Source organism: Carcharhinus amblyrhynchos, chromosome 18 (assembly GCF_965287045.1).
Source record: "Carcharhinus amblyrhynchos chromosome 18, sCarAmb.v2.hapA, whole genome shotgun sequence".
Classification (NCBI taxonomy): Eukaryota; Metazoa; Chordata; class Chondrichthyes; order Carcharhiniformes; family Carcharhinidae; genus Carcharhinus; species Carcharhinus amblyrhynchos.
In genome coordinates this window covers 36,759,594-36,774,964 of record NC_137341.1, presented here as the reverse complement: position 1 = coordinate 36,774,964, position 15,371 = coordinate 36,759,594, and the positions used below count along the sequence as shown (strand labels likewise).

The 15,371-nt window shown below is 43.6% G+C and overlaps 1 protein-coding gene across 6 annotated transcripts in view; it reads right to left on the bottom strand.

The window, feature by feature from the left end:
* Positions 1 to 3,843: 3,843 nt before the first annotated feature.
* The window catches only part of trrap (transformation/transcription domain-associated protein), a 219,792-nt gene continuing 208,264 nt past the window's right edge, over positions 3,844 to 15,371 (bottom strand). For all 6 annotated transcript variants that reach the window (XM_080206827.1, XM_080206829.1, XM_080206830.1 and 3 more), the window contains 3 exons: positions 13,231 to 13,434; positions 8,401 to 8,595; positions 3,844 to 5,613 (listed from right to left, as the gene is read on the bottom strand). In XM_080206827.1, coding sequence (XP_080062953.1) covers positions 5,329 to 5,613; positions 8,401 to 8,595; positions 13,231 to 13,434 — 684 coding nt within the window. In that variant the 3' untranslated portion in view covers positions 3,844 to 5,328. The remainder of the gene's footprint in view (positions 5,614 to 8,400; positions 8,596 to 13,230; positions 13,435 to 15,371) is intronic.

Below are 15,371 nucleotides of genomic sequence, written 5' to 3'. Positions count from 1 at the left end.
AGCCTCCCATCCATTGACTCTGTCTACACTTCCTGCTGCCTCGGAAAAGCAGCCAGCGTAATTAAAGACCCCATGCAACCCGGACACACACACTTCCACTTTTTCCCGTTGGGAAATGATACAAAAGTCTGAGGGCACGTACCAACTGACTCAAGAACAGCTTCTTCCCTGCTGCCATCAGACTTCTGAAAGGACCTACCTCGCATTAAATTGATCTTTCTCTATACCCTAGCTATGACTGTAACACTATATTCTACACATGCTCCTTCCGTTCTGTACAAATGGTATGCTTTGTCAGTATAGCGCACAAGAAACAATACTTTTCACTGTATGCTAATACATGCGACAATAATAAATCAAATATTGAATGGTGCAGAGGGTTCAAGAGCCCATATGGTCTATTCCTGCTCCTATTGATGCTACCAAGTAAATCTGTTGGACTTTAACCTAGTGTTGTGAGACTTCTTACTGTCGCTAAAAAACCAGAGATGTGGGGGAAAGAGTGGGACTAGCTGGATTGCCCTTTGAAAGAGCTGCTACAGATATGCATTGCTCTATTTTATGATTAATTTATGATTTATTTATTTAATTTATGGTTTGTTTATTTATTATGATTATTATTTATTTATGATTAATTTATGATGAAATTCCAGACTCCATTCAGGGTCCTATCAGTCCTTAAAGATGAATACCGTCTGAATTGTGAATTAATTAGAATTAACCTGCCGTCTGATGATTTTTAGACAGTTTAAATATATTCAGCACATCAAGTCAGTTTGGCACAAGTGGTTAGCACTGCTGCTTCATTGCACCAGGGACCCAGGTTCAATTCTGGCCTTGGTCTGTGCAGAGTTTACACATTCTCCCCATGTCTGCGTGGGTTTCATCTGGGTGCACCGGTTTCCTTCTACACTCCAAAGAGATGCAGGTTAGGTGGATACTAAATTGCCCTTCAAGTCTCAGGGGGATTAGCAGAGTAAATATGTGGGATGACAGGAATAGGGCCTGGATGGGATTGTTGTTGGTGCAGGCTCAATGGGCTGAATGGCCTCCTTCTGCACTGTAGGGATCCTATGATTCAACAGAAGGTCTTGAAAAAGCTCAGAGGCAAGCCCAATGGGCATCACTGGCGCAGATATGGGCAGTTACAGTCCTTGTGATCTCTTTTCACAACTGGGCTAACGTGGGGAATAGTGTGGGGGGAGAAAAATCAGCATGAAATGTTTTGTTTCTCCTGTATCCTTTTATCCTATAGTTTCCCCCTCACGCTGAGACAGTTGCGCAGAAATTGACTGTTTCCCATTACCTGTCCAAGAGTTCATTCTCCATTGCCTAGCAGATTTGATTTAGTCACACGTATTAGTATATTGTGAAAAATATTGTTTCTTGCCTGCTATACAAAGTATACCAGTCACAGAGAAGGAAAGAAGGGTGCGCAGAACATAGTGTTACAGTCACAGCTAGGGTGTAGAGAAAGATTAACTTAGGGTGATGTGAGGTAGGTACATTCAAATGTCTGATGGCATCAGGGAAGAATCTGTTCTTGAATCAGTTGGTCCGTGACCTCAGACTTTTGTATCTTTTTCCTGACAAAAAGTGGTGGAAGAGAGAATGTCCAGTGTGCGTGGGGTCCTTAATTATGCTGGCTGTTTTTCCGAGGCAGTGGGAAGTGTAGACAGTGTCAATAGATGGGAGGCTGGTTTGAGTGATGGACTGGGCTTCATTCACGAGCCTTTCTAGTTTCCTATAGTCTTGCGCAGAGCAGGGGCCATACCAAGCTGTGATACAAGAAATAATGTTTCCTATGGTGCATCTTTGAAAGTTGGTGAGCGCCTTAGTGGGCAAATTCCCTTAGTCTTCTAAAAGAGGAGAGGCATTGGTAGGCTCTCTTAACTATAGTGTCGGCATGGGGATGGGGGTGTGCGGGGGGAGCAGCAAGTGCTGACATACTGCTGAAACACCCAGAGATATCCAGCCCAACATGCACCTTATCCTTTACCTGGCAGTAGAGATGATTTGGGTCCTAATCATCAAATTCCACTCCAGAATCTTGATTTAAGATTAATTGCCAAGTCAGCAGAAGTACCATTCCTCATACAAGACATTAAACTAAGGCTGTTCTCCCAGTTATATAGGAAAGATCCTATGGGCACGATTTTGAAAAGCAGGATAGCTCTCCACAACATCTGATCAATATTAATTTCTGAATTGACATTTCTACAAAGAAATGTTGTTGTGCTGCGTTTAGAGTGGGTATGGAGGAGATTGACAAGGTTGTTGCCAGGACAGGAAAATTGCAACTATGAAGAAAGATTGGGTAGGCTGGGGTTGTTCTCCCAGACATGGAGGGGGCTGAGGGGGAGATTTGATGGAGATGTAATAAATTCAGATGGGTCTGGACAGAGTGGATGGGAAGGGCCAATTTACTTTAGCAGAGGGGTAAGTGACATGGGAACAAAGGTTCAATGTGATTGCTAGAAACATTAGAGAGGAAATGAAGTAAGACATTTTTACCAAGGGGGTGGGAGGGGTCTGGAACTCGCTGCCTGAAAGGGTTAGTACAAGAAGAAACCTCAAGTTCTGTAACTTGCAGTCTACAGACACACTGCTGGAAAATGGGATTAGGCTGGGTGGCTCGTTTTGCAGTCAGCACAGACACAATGGGCTAAATGGCCTCTTTTTGTGCCATAACCTTTCAGTGATTAGCTCATGCTCGTTTGTGGGAATTCGCTGTGCACAAATTGGCTGTCACAGTTGCCACATGACAACAGTGGCTAAAATGCGCGACTGGCTGTAAGAGCTCTTTGTGATCAGAACTCTCCACTCGCCTGACAAAGGGACAGCGCTCCGAAAGCTAGTGGCATTTACTACCAAATAAACCTGTTGGACTTTAACCTGGTGTTGTGAGACTTCTTACTGTGTTTACCCCAATCCAATGCCAGCATCTCCACATCATGAGCTCTGGGATATCCAGAGGATGGTGAAAGGTGCCACATAAATGCAAGCTGTTCTTTGCAATTGCAATGGTCAATAATAAAAGAAATAGCACTTTGCTACTTGAAAAAATGTGTGGTGCATAAATACACGTGAAAAGCTGTGGCACATGCACTCCCACTTAAAAAAGATATTTGCTGGGTATCATCCCTCACCTTTGGTCTGGCCATGTCTTTTTAATATTATTTAAATAGTGCTACTCATCCCAGTGCCGAAGTGGGAATGAAGTGCTACTGAAAGTGGATTACAAGGAAGATGAAAGAAGCTACATGAGGATTTACATTTATAGACAGTCTCACATTTTAAAACATGGGTGGCACAGTAGTTAGCATTGCTGCCTCATAGAGCCTGGGACCTGGGTTCAAATCCTCGGGTCACTGTCTGTGTGGAGTACGCACAATCTCCTCGTGTCTGCATGGGTTTCCTCCGGGTGCTCTGGCTTTCTCCCACAGTCCAAAGATGTGCTGGTTAGGTTGATTGGTCACGCTAAATTGACCCTAATGTCAGGGGGATTAGCAGAGTAAATATGTGGAGTTACAACCATAGAGCTTAGTTGGGACTGTGGTTGGTACAAACTCAATGGTCCGAATGGCCTCTTTCTGCACTGTAGGGACTCTACAAGTTAGAAACAGAGGTAGAATTAAACAACACTGTACTTTGGAAACAACAATTCAGGTATCATACATTCAGAGCAGAATTGAGCGATTCTGCAAAACCTGCTTCATTGCACGGGATGCAATACCTCTGCAAAAACAAAATGCGCGTGTCTGATATTCAGCAAAACCTTGGAACAGACGCAAACGCCAGCGGGGAAAATGGCTTTTGTTATAAAATGATTTATTTTTTGCAAACAAGATTCTGTACAAAATATAGTTCTTTTCAACATGATGGAACAACCTCTAAGTAACTGTTGGCAAAACAGTCAATATTATTTCTTAAAAAGTAAAAATAAAAAAGTTCATAAATTACAAAAAAAAGAACTGGCCACGCTGAGATACAGACTTTCTACAAGATGGGCAAGACTAAAACTGACTTGTATCAGTAAAAAAAAACACACAGGTTTTGTAAATATATAATGCTGTCTACAATACCCATTGAAAAGCCCACAAACCCTTTGTGGAAGTATTTTAAACAGTGTGACGAGGCTTGGGCAGATAACCAAACTCGTTCTCATATCCCAGCATTCTCAACAGGGGCTGACCGTAGCTAAATTTCAGCTACGGTTCCCTTCCCAAAAAACACTACAAAGAGGAGAAACAAAATACAAGCAGCTATTCTGTACAGTCGGCCAAAGCCTGATCTTTGACAGATCATTGCGGGCACTCAATTCATGCAGAGAAGTGGGTCCCTCCTCACGTGATCTGGCAATTCTCGGGCAGGGTACAAAAAAAACAGTAAAAATGCTTCACGCACAATACTTCCCAAATCTTACAAAAAGTGCAGTACTTGCTTAACGATTGTAGCGACAGAAACCTCTCTCCATATCTCTACCCCCCATCCTCGACACAGTCTGCGAAAGGCATTTGTTTCTGTGGAAATACTTCGTGGTAAATGAGATTTTTTTTTAAAAAAGACCAGCAGAATTCTGCAGTGTCTGCTAATGCTGAGAAACGCATAATTAAAACAATCGAATAACCCGGCACGCTCGTGCATTATCCCTGGACTCAACTGCCCCCAGTTTGGGGACACATGTACACAGTTACTGATTTGGGCACACGATGGTAAAGATTTTGCTTTACCAGTTCAATGTTAAACTCCCAGCTGCTTCCTCACCTCCACTCCTATCCTCTCCAATATCTTTTCTGTTCCAGACATCTGTTAATAAACACTCTCAAGCAGTGACCAGTGCCTCTGACCCCCACTCCATTCGAATCCATTCCCTCACTCCCACCATTGTATCTTCCTCTAACAGTGTAAAACAACACCCATCCCTGGGCACAGAATGCTGAGAGCATTTTGCAGCTTAGTTTTGTGCTTACTGCGTGTAACTTCCCCATCACAGTCAGCAGCTAGTAATACTGCTCAGGTATTTAGTCCTACCAGAGTGTCAATAAAGATTGAGGTATTGTTGTAATCACTCTCCCCTGTACAGGCTTTAATCAATGGTTCCATCTAAAAACAAGAGATCACACATGATCTGACAGAGCAATGCAACATAAACTAAGAGATTGGAAAACTGGAGGCTGAGGTGGTCCTAGTTCTTATGTTCAATGCCCAGCAAAAAAAAGTCCACAGAATTCAAGGTGTGCACTGCACGTCGCAACAAAATACTAACCCTGACTCAACAACCATCCCCCACCCTTCCCCTTTCTCTGGGGTTCACATGTTCGGTGCTCACAGCCAAGGGTGCCAGGCGGGGTCCATGCGGCAGAGGTTGTCCAGGCTGTTGGCAGCTGCGACCAGCGTGTTGACTTTGCTCTCACCGCCCTCGAACTGGGCCAGGTTGTGCAGCCGGGTCACGATAGCAGTCACTGCCTTCTGAACCAGCGAGACCAGCTGCTGGCTATCCATGTTCTCAGGCTGGCCGGCTGCCGAGAGTGGAGAGGAGGTGTCCTCCTGAGTCTTCTTGTGCCAGGCAATTATTTCATCTCGCAGCACAGCTTTCAGAATGCCATCAACCTGCGCGGAGAAGAAAATTGGATAATTATCTATAATTAACAGAATAACCAGGGGACCTGTCCCTGACACAGCAAGCGTAATAAGTCATATTCTTTCATTGATTGGATGTGGGGAGAAAAAACACATGCACAACACACACAAACAGCATTTTAATCATAAAGCTAGCTGGGAGAACTGCCATTTTCCAAAACACATATTAGGCAACTTAACGATTACCTTGTCATGAACAAAATAAACAGCCTGGATCTGGAATACGGTATCAGAAAGGATGGTGGAAATGGAATCAATAATAACTTTGAACAGGAAAGGGAATAAATACTTGAAAAGGAAAAATTGCATGGCTACGGGGAAACAGTAGGGGAGGAGTAGTAATTGGGATAGTTCTTTCCACGAACTATGGGAGGCACGGTGGTTAGCACTGCTGCCTCACAGCGCCAGGGACCCAGGTTCGATTCCAGCCTCAGGTCACTGTCTGTGTGGAGTTTGCACATTTTCCCATGTCCGCATGGGTTTCCTCTGGGTGCTCCGGTTTCCTCCCACAGTCCAAAGATGTGCAAGTAAGGTGGATTGGCTGTGGTAAATTGCCCTTTAGCATAAGGGGGATTAGGGGGGTAAATATGTGAGATTACAGGGATAAGGCCTGGGCAAGATTGTTGTCAGTGCAGATTCTATGATTCAAGAGCCGGCACATACATGGCAGGCTGAATGGCCTCTTTCTGTACTACAAGGATTGGACTACAAAAAAAACCCTCAAATCATTGCAATTCTTGCAACGACACTGACTGAGGATAGAAATAAAAATGAAAGAAGGAGTGCAAATTTTCATCAAATTTGCTTTCAGGCTTTGAAATATTTCAGAACCGCTGCGACATTGTGTTTAAATGCCCTCGCAGCTGGGGCATTTTCTTCAGCATTTAGCTCACGGTGTGGATGTCCAATCAGTTTCAGCATCTTCTTAGCCTGGTTGACTTGCCACTTATTAAGTAAAAGATTAATGCCGCAACCACCAGAAAACCTAGCTTTAGCTCTTTGTTAAACTATTCTTTCTGGGGGGTATGTAGGGGAGGGGAGGACAGGGGGAAGAGGAAGGTGTGTGACAAGTAAGCTGCTGCATGTTGCTTGAGGCAGGGAGCAAAGAGGCTGGTGCGTCTGTGTCTCTGCAGGCACAGGAACATCATGCACTACAGGAATTGTAACAGACATCACATTTGAATCGTTTATGACAGTGTGTTAACCCGACCATCAAAGCGGAATTCTTCAATGAAGAAAAGATTAACTGGGACAGCAGGCTAATCAGAGAAGTTAGGTGCTTGACAGGCCTGGCTATTCTACAGTCTTACTTTATTCTGGTTAAAGATTGAATGAAACTCATCATTTCTCACCTAGAGATAGCACAACTATGTTGAACGTATAAAAGCTGGAGAGCCAGGACTGGTTATATCCGAGTGAAAACCAACACTAAAACCCTTCACCTATTTCAGTGAGGGAAGCGCAAAAGTGGCCTTTGGAACATTTATGAAAGCAGATTTCACTGCAATCTCCATCAAGAATTGTGGCAGTATTTAAATTGCAGCCTTGCCTCATTGGGTAACACGCTCATCTCTGAATCGGCAGTCAGTAGGTCTCACAACCGCAGGTTTAGCTGGAATCACCAGCTTTCGGAGTGCTGCTCCTTCATCAGGTGGGTGAGCAGTTCTCTGAAAGCTTGTGATTCTAAATAAACTTGTTGGACTTTAACCTGGTGTTGTGAGACTTCTTACTATGTTCACGCCAGTCCAACGCCGCCATCGAAAGATCATTGGTCCAAGCCCCATTCCAGAGTTTACATGGCATAGTCCAGGCTGGGCCTCAGCGCAGTACTGTGGGAGTGCTGCACTGTTTCACAGAGCTACCTTTCCGATGAGACATTAAGCCAAAATGTTCTGTAGGTGAATATTAAAAATAGTGCCAGAGGATTTTTTTTTAAAAAGAGGGGCAGGGGAGTTCTCTCCAGTGTTCCAATCAGATCATCTGGTAATTATCACATTGCTATGTGGGAGATGATTGCACACATTAGTTATAGTTACAGTGTTTGCTCCATTACAAAGGCGACGACACTCCAAAAAGTACCTCAATATCTGTTCAGTGCTCTGGGATATATTGAGGCTGGGAGAGGCACCAAATAAATGCAGCATTTTGTCTTCCCGGCAATCCATTTAGTTTAAAAAAAATACACAATTGAAAACAATCAGGGGCCCAGTATGGCAATGTTTGGGAACAAAGCTCTGATGGTGGGTAGCAATAATCCAGGAATTGGGAAGGCAAGGCCTGAGTAGTACAGACAATATAGCACTTGGAATAGCACGATGAGACCTTCCCCCCCAATTTGGGGGGGATGCTTAATATATCAATGTGTGAAACGGGTCTAGCCGTGAGCAGCGCCGACTGCGTGCAGTTTGAAAGAACACAAAGAGAATCTGCAGATACATCTGTACAAGGACGGAGAATTCATTCCTGCTGCACACTGAACTCCAGTTGTTTCAGTCTGTGATTGTTGCTCTTAGCTTCCAAGAAGGTTTTGGCATTCTAAACTGGAATGGTTCACCTTTCCATCCCTGGCTCCGGTTAATGGAACAGATTGCACAAAGGAATTTAAATTGTCCGACTGATGACAGCTGAGCAATGGCAGCCACCCACCATCTTTTGGCCTATTTATAAGAAAGTTCCAGATGTGGTTCTGACCCGGCTGGCTGGCCAGCAGTGTGGAAAGTCTGACGGTGCAGGGTAAGACGCTCTCATCTCCCTTACCTTAAAGTTTGGTTGAGCGAAACACCTGGCAACAGCTATCATTGAGGCGGTGAGCGGGCCCGACACTCCGATGGTGGTGAGAAACTCCGAGATGTTTGGAGTCAGTCGGAAGGGCACAGGGCGGTTGGCGTCCAGATCGCCAGAGTTGTCATTGATATCGAACCTGAAGTACGCCACATTGAGCTTTCCGGTGTCCTGCAACACAACAGGATCCCATTCAGCAGGCAAACATGATAGACAGCAATGTACAACTAACAGCTAATGTAGGTGTCATTATGAGAAATAAAAACACAAATGGGACAAAGGTGCCAGTGCCTTTACCTTTTCATTCAAGTAGTCAGTTAATCTTAAAAAGTAATCTTTAAAGTAATGCAGTTCACAACAGGACCCAGAAAACCATTCCTTCATTGCAATATCTTTTCATTCGATCCTTTTGTGTACTTTCTTGTCTAAATACTAATGAAAACTTTCGAGAACGTTAAACAGAAATGCCTTCACCTCAGTCACCCACTTCACTGGAACTTTCAAGATTATGATTTACTGGGTCAGGTTATTGAGGGTCCTGGGGCTAAAATAGGTTTAAAGTACGAAATAGCCATGATCTAACTGAATAGCAGAGCAGAACTGGGGAGCTTTTAATAAAAACGATTGTGAGGTTATCCAGTTCAGATCAAAGAAAGGCTAGATCAGGGCATTTTTTAAGAAGGCATAAAGTTAAATTCACTGGATGTATAATGAGATTTGGAGGCTCAGGTGCATAGCTCCTTAAAATGCCACGAACAGGTGCAGAAAACAGTCAAAGGCCAACAAAATGCTGGCCTTTATATCTAAAGGGCATACGTATAGGAATGCAGATGTTATGCTACTTATACAAAACCTGAGTTAGACCTCACTAAGAGAACTGTGAACAGATAGGGGTACCACACTTTAGGAAGGATGTTTTGGCCCTGGAGAGAGTTCAATTCAGGCTTATAAGAATGATACCTGGACTTCAGGGGTTAAGTTATGAGGGAGATGAGACAAATTAGGTCTTTATTCTCTTAAATTCAGAAGGTTGAGGGATGATCTCATAGAAGTCAACAAAATATTTACAGGGGAGGACAGGGTGGATAAGGATAAACTTCCATTGGTTGAGGGCTATAGATCCAGAGCCCATAATCTAAAATTTAGGGCCAAGACATAGGCCTAAGGAGAGATGCTGGAAAATGCTTTCACACGAAGGGAGTGGGGGAGGATTGGGACTCTCCTCCTCAAACGGTAGTGGATGCTGATTCAATTCTTAGGTTCAAGTCTGAGACGGACAAATCTTTATTGAGCAGGGGTATCAAGGGATAGGGGCCCAAGGCAGGTATATGGAGTTAGGCCACATATCAACCATGACCCTATTGAATGGTAAAGCGGGCTCGAGGGGCTGAGTGGACTCCTCCTGTCCCAACCGCCACCTCCTTTTCCAATGATTCTATTAGCTGGTGAAACATTTTGAGACAACCTGGACACTACATAAATGCAAATTCTTTTTTTAACAAATTTGTTAACCAAAGGGTGGGAACTCTTCAACATTACTGAGCATCAGGATGTTTTAAGAACTCTTTGGCTGAAAAATTCATTACCATCTTCAATCTGTGCTACAGGGCGGATTCTGAAGCGATATTACTGGATCATGCAGATTTGAAGTAACAACTTTGAAGATAGCACCTTACAGCAATATGGCTTTACAGCTTGCATTGGTTGCTGGAGTCATTCACCAGTTCTATTTAATTCATTTGCTTTTTATGAACCTGAAGACTACTGCTATTTATGATACGAGGTTAGGAGAGCTAACCTTTTGATACATAATTTAGTGGTGATCTGGTAATATTGATAAAGAAAAATTAAGCAGTTCTCAAATCAGTAAAGCCTGTAGTTTGCATAATGGACTCCCAATCAAGAGAATATCTTAGTCAGGATGGATTCCAAAAGGGAAGATTATTCCTAACTAACCTTATTGAATTACTTGAAGTAATGAAGACAAGAGTGACGCTGTGAATAATATATTTGGATTTTCAAAAGGCCTTTGATAAGGTGCAACACAATGACTCAAGGCTAAGGTCAATACACTTGGAATCAGAAAACAAGTAGCTGAACGGAAAGACTTGATTACAAACCAGAAAACTCCGAGTCTGGGTTAAAAGGTAGTTAGTCAGATGGGTAAGAAACGAGAAAGGATGTTTGAAAGGATCAGTGCTAGGAATGCAACTGTTCACCGATTAGTTAAACAATCCGGAAACAATGTCGGGCAGGTGCATGGGTGAAATTAATATTGAGCAGAACTACAATGGGGAGATATTAATAAATTCGCAGAACGGGTGGACAATTGCCAAATGAATTTCGATGTAGAGGAAAGAGAGAAGGTAAATTTTGGTAGGTAGAAGAAGGGCAGATATCCGATGGAAATTAAGTGTTTAAATAGGAAAGAAGAACAGGATTTGGGGGTCAAGATACACAAATCACAAAGCAGCAATGCAGGTTAACAAGTTTATAAGAAAAGCAAACAATGCACTGGAGTTCATTTATAGAGGGCTAGAATTTTAAATTGTATAGAAACTTTGTTAGACCACACTTGGGAGTTCTAGTCCTCAGGTTTTAAAGATGATGCAGCACCACTGGACAAGGTGCCAAATGATTCACTAGATTGATACCATAACTGAGAGTTTATACCCATCAGCAAACAGTCTGTGGCTTTTTTAACTCCAGAAAAGATGATTTGACAAGTGTTGAATTTGCATGAAAACAGGAGTAATTCAAACTTTTTTTTTCCAGTGGGGGTTCAAAGAAGAATCCCCCACACTCTGCACTGCAGAAGCCACCAGCGTGAATATCATTAAAAATCAGGGAACCAAGCCCTGTTGGAGGGCCATGCCGAGTGCCAAGATCGATGGATGTGCAATGGCCCTATACTGATGGCCGCCCAACTGCTGGCCAGCTCGATTGCCCTGCGGCCCCTGCAAGTCTGGTTCTCCACCCCTTCCACGGCCCAATCACTGGCCCCTGACCATTCCTGGGTCAACCCTGAAAAGCCCATCCCGGATTGCAGCAGGACCCACCCACCTCCGGATTGTGCCATAGGCCCCACCACCATCAAGCCTTGCTACCATATGCCCTGTCTCATTGGCAATGCCTTATGCCTGAAGGGCAGTGCCAACATGGCCTCTGGGCATTGGCACATTGTCCCTTGGGCAGTGCCGGGGCACAGGCTGGCACTGCTAGGGTGTCAATGCCCAAGGGGCACCACCCCGACCCTCTGGGGGAAGGGGCTACAAATACCCCCTCCTTCACTCCAGCGTGGTCCAGTCGCTAGTTTTCCAAAAGTGAGGAGCTATAGTAATCCCCACTGGAGTGAAATACTCTGGCGAGGGGAAGGGGAGATGCTCGCGGGCCCAGGGACTTCAGTCCCAGGTGCACTAATCTCATTTAAATGAGATTAAAAAAGGACCACGTTAATGATCTTTGTGCTTCCCAGCCAATTTCCAGCGGGAAGCAGGCACCACTGGAAATCCAGGAAACATTAGCAGGGTGCAAATCCCACAAACTGGTTGACGCAACAAAAGTCAGCACAGTGGCTTGGGAGAATCATGGCCAAGGTCTTTTAAGATTTTGAAATGGTTTCAGAGAATAGACTTGGGGAAGATGTTTTCAAGTGTCAGAAAGCACAAACCAGGAAACAGGGGTGGCACAGTGGTTAGCATTGCTGCTTCACAGCGCCAGGGACCTGGGTTCAATTTCCAGCTTCAGTCACTGTCCGTGTGGAGTCTGCATGCTCTCCCTGTGTCTGCATGGGTTTCCTCCGTGGGCTCCGGTTTCCTCCCACAGTCCAAAAGGCATGCTGGTTAGGTGCATTGCCTAAGCTGAATTCTCCCTCAGTGAACCCAAACTGGTGCCGGAGTGTGACAACAAAGGGATTTTCTCAGTAATTTCATTGCAGTATTAATGTAAATCTACTTGTGACACTAATAAATTAATTTATAAGACAGTCACTAAAAATCCAATAGAGAATTCATGAAAAACTTTTTATATATGGAGAGTGGTTAATATGCGGAATTCGCTACCATAGGTGGCAAACAGCACCAATGCATTGAAGGGAACATCAAAATTAATAGACAGGGAGAAAAGGAAGAGAAGAATGTGCTGGTCAGGGTTAGATGAACAGGATGGGAGATGGAGATCACATGGAGCATAGATACCAACATAGACCCCGTTACGTTGAATGGCCTGTTTCTGTGCTTTAAATGCAATTCAATGCTTCGTAACATTGACAGTAAGATGGCAACAGGAAATAATATCAAATTACAAATTCACACTTCGTTCTTATCAGAAATAAAATCTGAAATGCAATCTTTGCTTTGATAGATGAAAAGTTCACCTTTAATTATTTTAAAGTGAATCAAGAAGTGAGATTGAGAAGAACTTAAAAAAACAATCCCAGCATTAATTGCTTTGGCACGAGACAAAACCAGGAGCTGTAAAATATAGCTGGGTAGAAACCCCAGTACAGACAACAGTTCTTTGCTCTCACTGGATTCATTTCAGCTCAGTGCAATTATCATTTTGTTTAAATTGCTTCAAATTAGTTACATAAATAGTCTTTAGCTCCACAATGACCATTAGCTGCACCTGCTTCAGGCATCTTGCGCAGACTGGCAGCAAGCACTAAACAGGGAAATGCTCAGTAAGTACACCAAGGGTGTTAAAATTCAACGCGAGCTACAGCATGTCTACAAAACGTACTGCAGCGAATGTAGTCAGCAAGCTTAAGTAACAGACACCATAACAACATTAAGATTCTGTGTCTACCTGTGCAATTTGAAGCATCTCTGGGTTAAGGCGGTTCAGGTGGAGAACAAACTCAGCAAAACCAATTAACGCAAGTTGGATGGTGAACATCTTTCTAAAGGTCCAGTAGTCAGTGGCATTAGGGAAGGTATGCAAGGCCCATTCCTTCAACATGCTCCGTGGCACCATGTTCCCCTGCACCTCCTTCAGAATGTCTCGCAGAACCTGAAGAAAGCCCAGAATTTCAGTTTAATGCCTTGTTATATGTGAAAGTATTACACAGTAAGTACTTAGGACATCATACTTAATTTCTTAAGATAAAGAAAACCGTGAAGAGTTGGGCACAGGGGATGACATGTAATGAAGCATTGGGGGGGGGGGGGTGTGGTTTGCTTGCCAGCTAAAGGGCTGGCAAGTGTGCCACATCACCTCTTCTCAGGAAGACCGGCCAAATGAAGTGTCAATTCCCAACTGCCACCCTCCCACCTGATTAAATGACCCCCAATCTCACCATGAGGGAGAGCATTAAATTCCGACCAGTATTACTATAAGGAACGTGAAAGAAAATATACATTAAATTTATTTAAAAGTGTTACAGGTAGACTTACAGTAACATTGCAATGAAGTTACTGTGAACATCCCCTAATCACCACATTCTGGCGCCTGTTCAGGAACACCAAGGGGTAATTTAGCTTGACCAATGCACCAACCAGCGTATCTTTTGTACTATGAGAGGAAACCAGAGCACCTGGAGGAAACCCATGCAGACTCAGGGAGAATGTGCAGACAGTGATCCAAGCTAGGAATTGAATCTGGGTCCCTGATACTGTGAGGTAGCAGTGCTAACCACTGTGCTGCCTTGTGAATAAAATGAGTGTTTAGGTGGGACTAAGCCACTGAGGGAGAACAGGGAGAAGCAAAGAGGGAGGAGGAGGGAAACAGGAAACAAGAAGCAAGGGGAGAAGGAGGCAGATGAGGAAGAGTCACCGTATTTATAGATCAGTTAAAGTCACACGGGTGTTAAATTAGGATCTGTGCAGTACGATAAATCATTCACTGAAGATTTTCCTGTTACAACTGCTCATGTATTTTTGTCAACTTCTCGATCTTACAACAGAGTTGGCACCGGTGCTTGGAGCAGCTCATGATGCAGATGACTGAGCAAGATTGTGCGGTTTCTGTTTGACATGAGCTTAAACCCAGCATATTGTAGGGTGGTTAGCTGTCTGGCATGAACATGTTGTATGAATATGAATGCGAAACAAATCAAACTTCCACGAATATCATATGTGCAATGCAGCGCTGAGGAAAGCTTAGCTCAGGAAAATAATTGAAGCCTTGCGCACAGTCTGCTCCAGCCGATTTCAGGATGTGTGGGGGGGATGGGGGCGGAATGCAGAATATGGATGAACACGTTACCGGGAGTGCCTCAATTTATCTATTGTCCTTCGTACATGCTGAAAATTGGCTAACATTTTATTCATCATTGACATTTCAACTGTTGACATTTCGCATTACACAACCTTCTTTTGTCATAAAGTTGTTGGGAAGACATAATCCTGCAGAAACCATCAAGAGATTTTTCTCTCTCTGCTTTTGAGATGAGGTGGTTTAAAAGGTTACCTCCGATTGTAATCGATTATAAAAGGCCAGAAAGGATCACTGATATTCAGGGGCAGGAATATTCTCCGAAATTACTGCCAAATCGGTGAAAATTTCCGTCTTGGCACTCCATGCACTCAACAATCATGAGTCACAGCTGGCTTCATATCTCTGTGCAGCATCCAAATGGGTACAGCAAACTGTCCCAAATCTCTCTTTCGGTTGTGACATGATATTTTTAAAATAAATCAACATCAATGCCATCATTTCTTGGTCCAGCCTAAAACAGGCACAGGGCAGTAAATGGAGGGTCCCAGTCTCTCAGCGTTTTAGAAGCACTGACAGGCTTAGCTAGAAACCAGGACGAAAAGCATAAAACTCCGAGAAAAGCAAGCGAGACTGGCACAAAGTCACAATCTACAGATGAATGAAGTGGGATCGATGGCCAAAACATCTACATGCATGCAAAACAAACAATGGTTTCCATGTGTGCTGCAACATAAAAATAAAAGCAATTCTGAGGAAAGTTTTGGATTTTGAAAATGGTAAACAGCCAATAA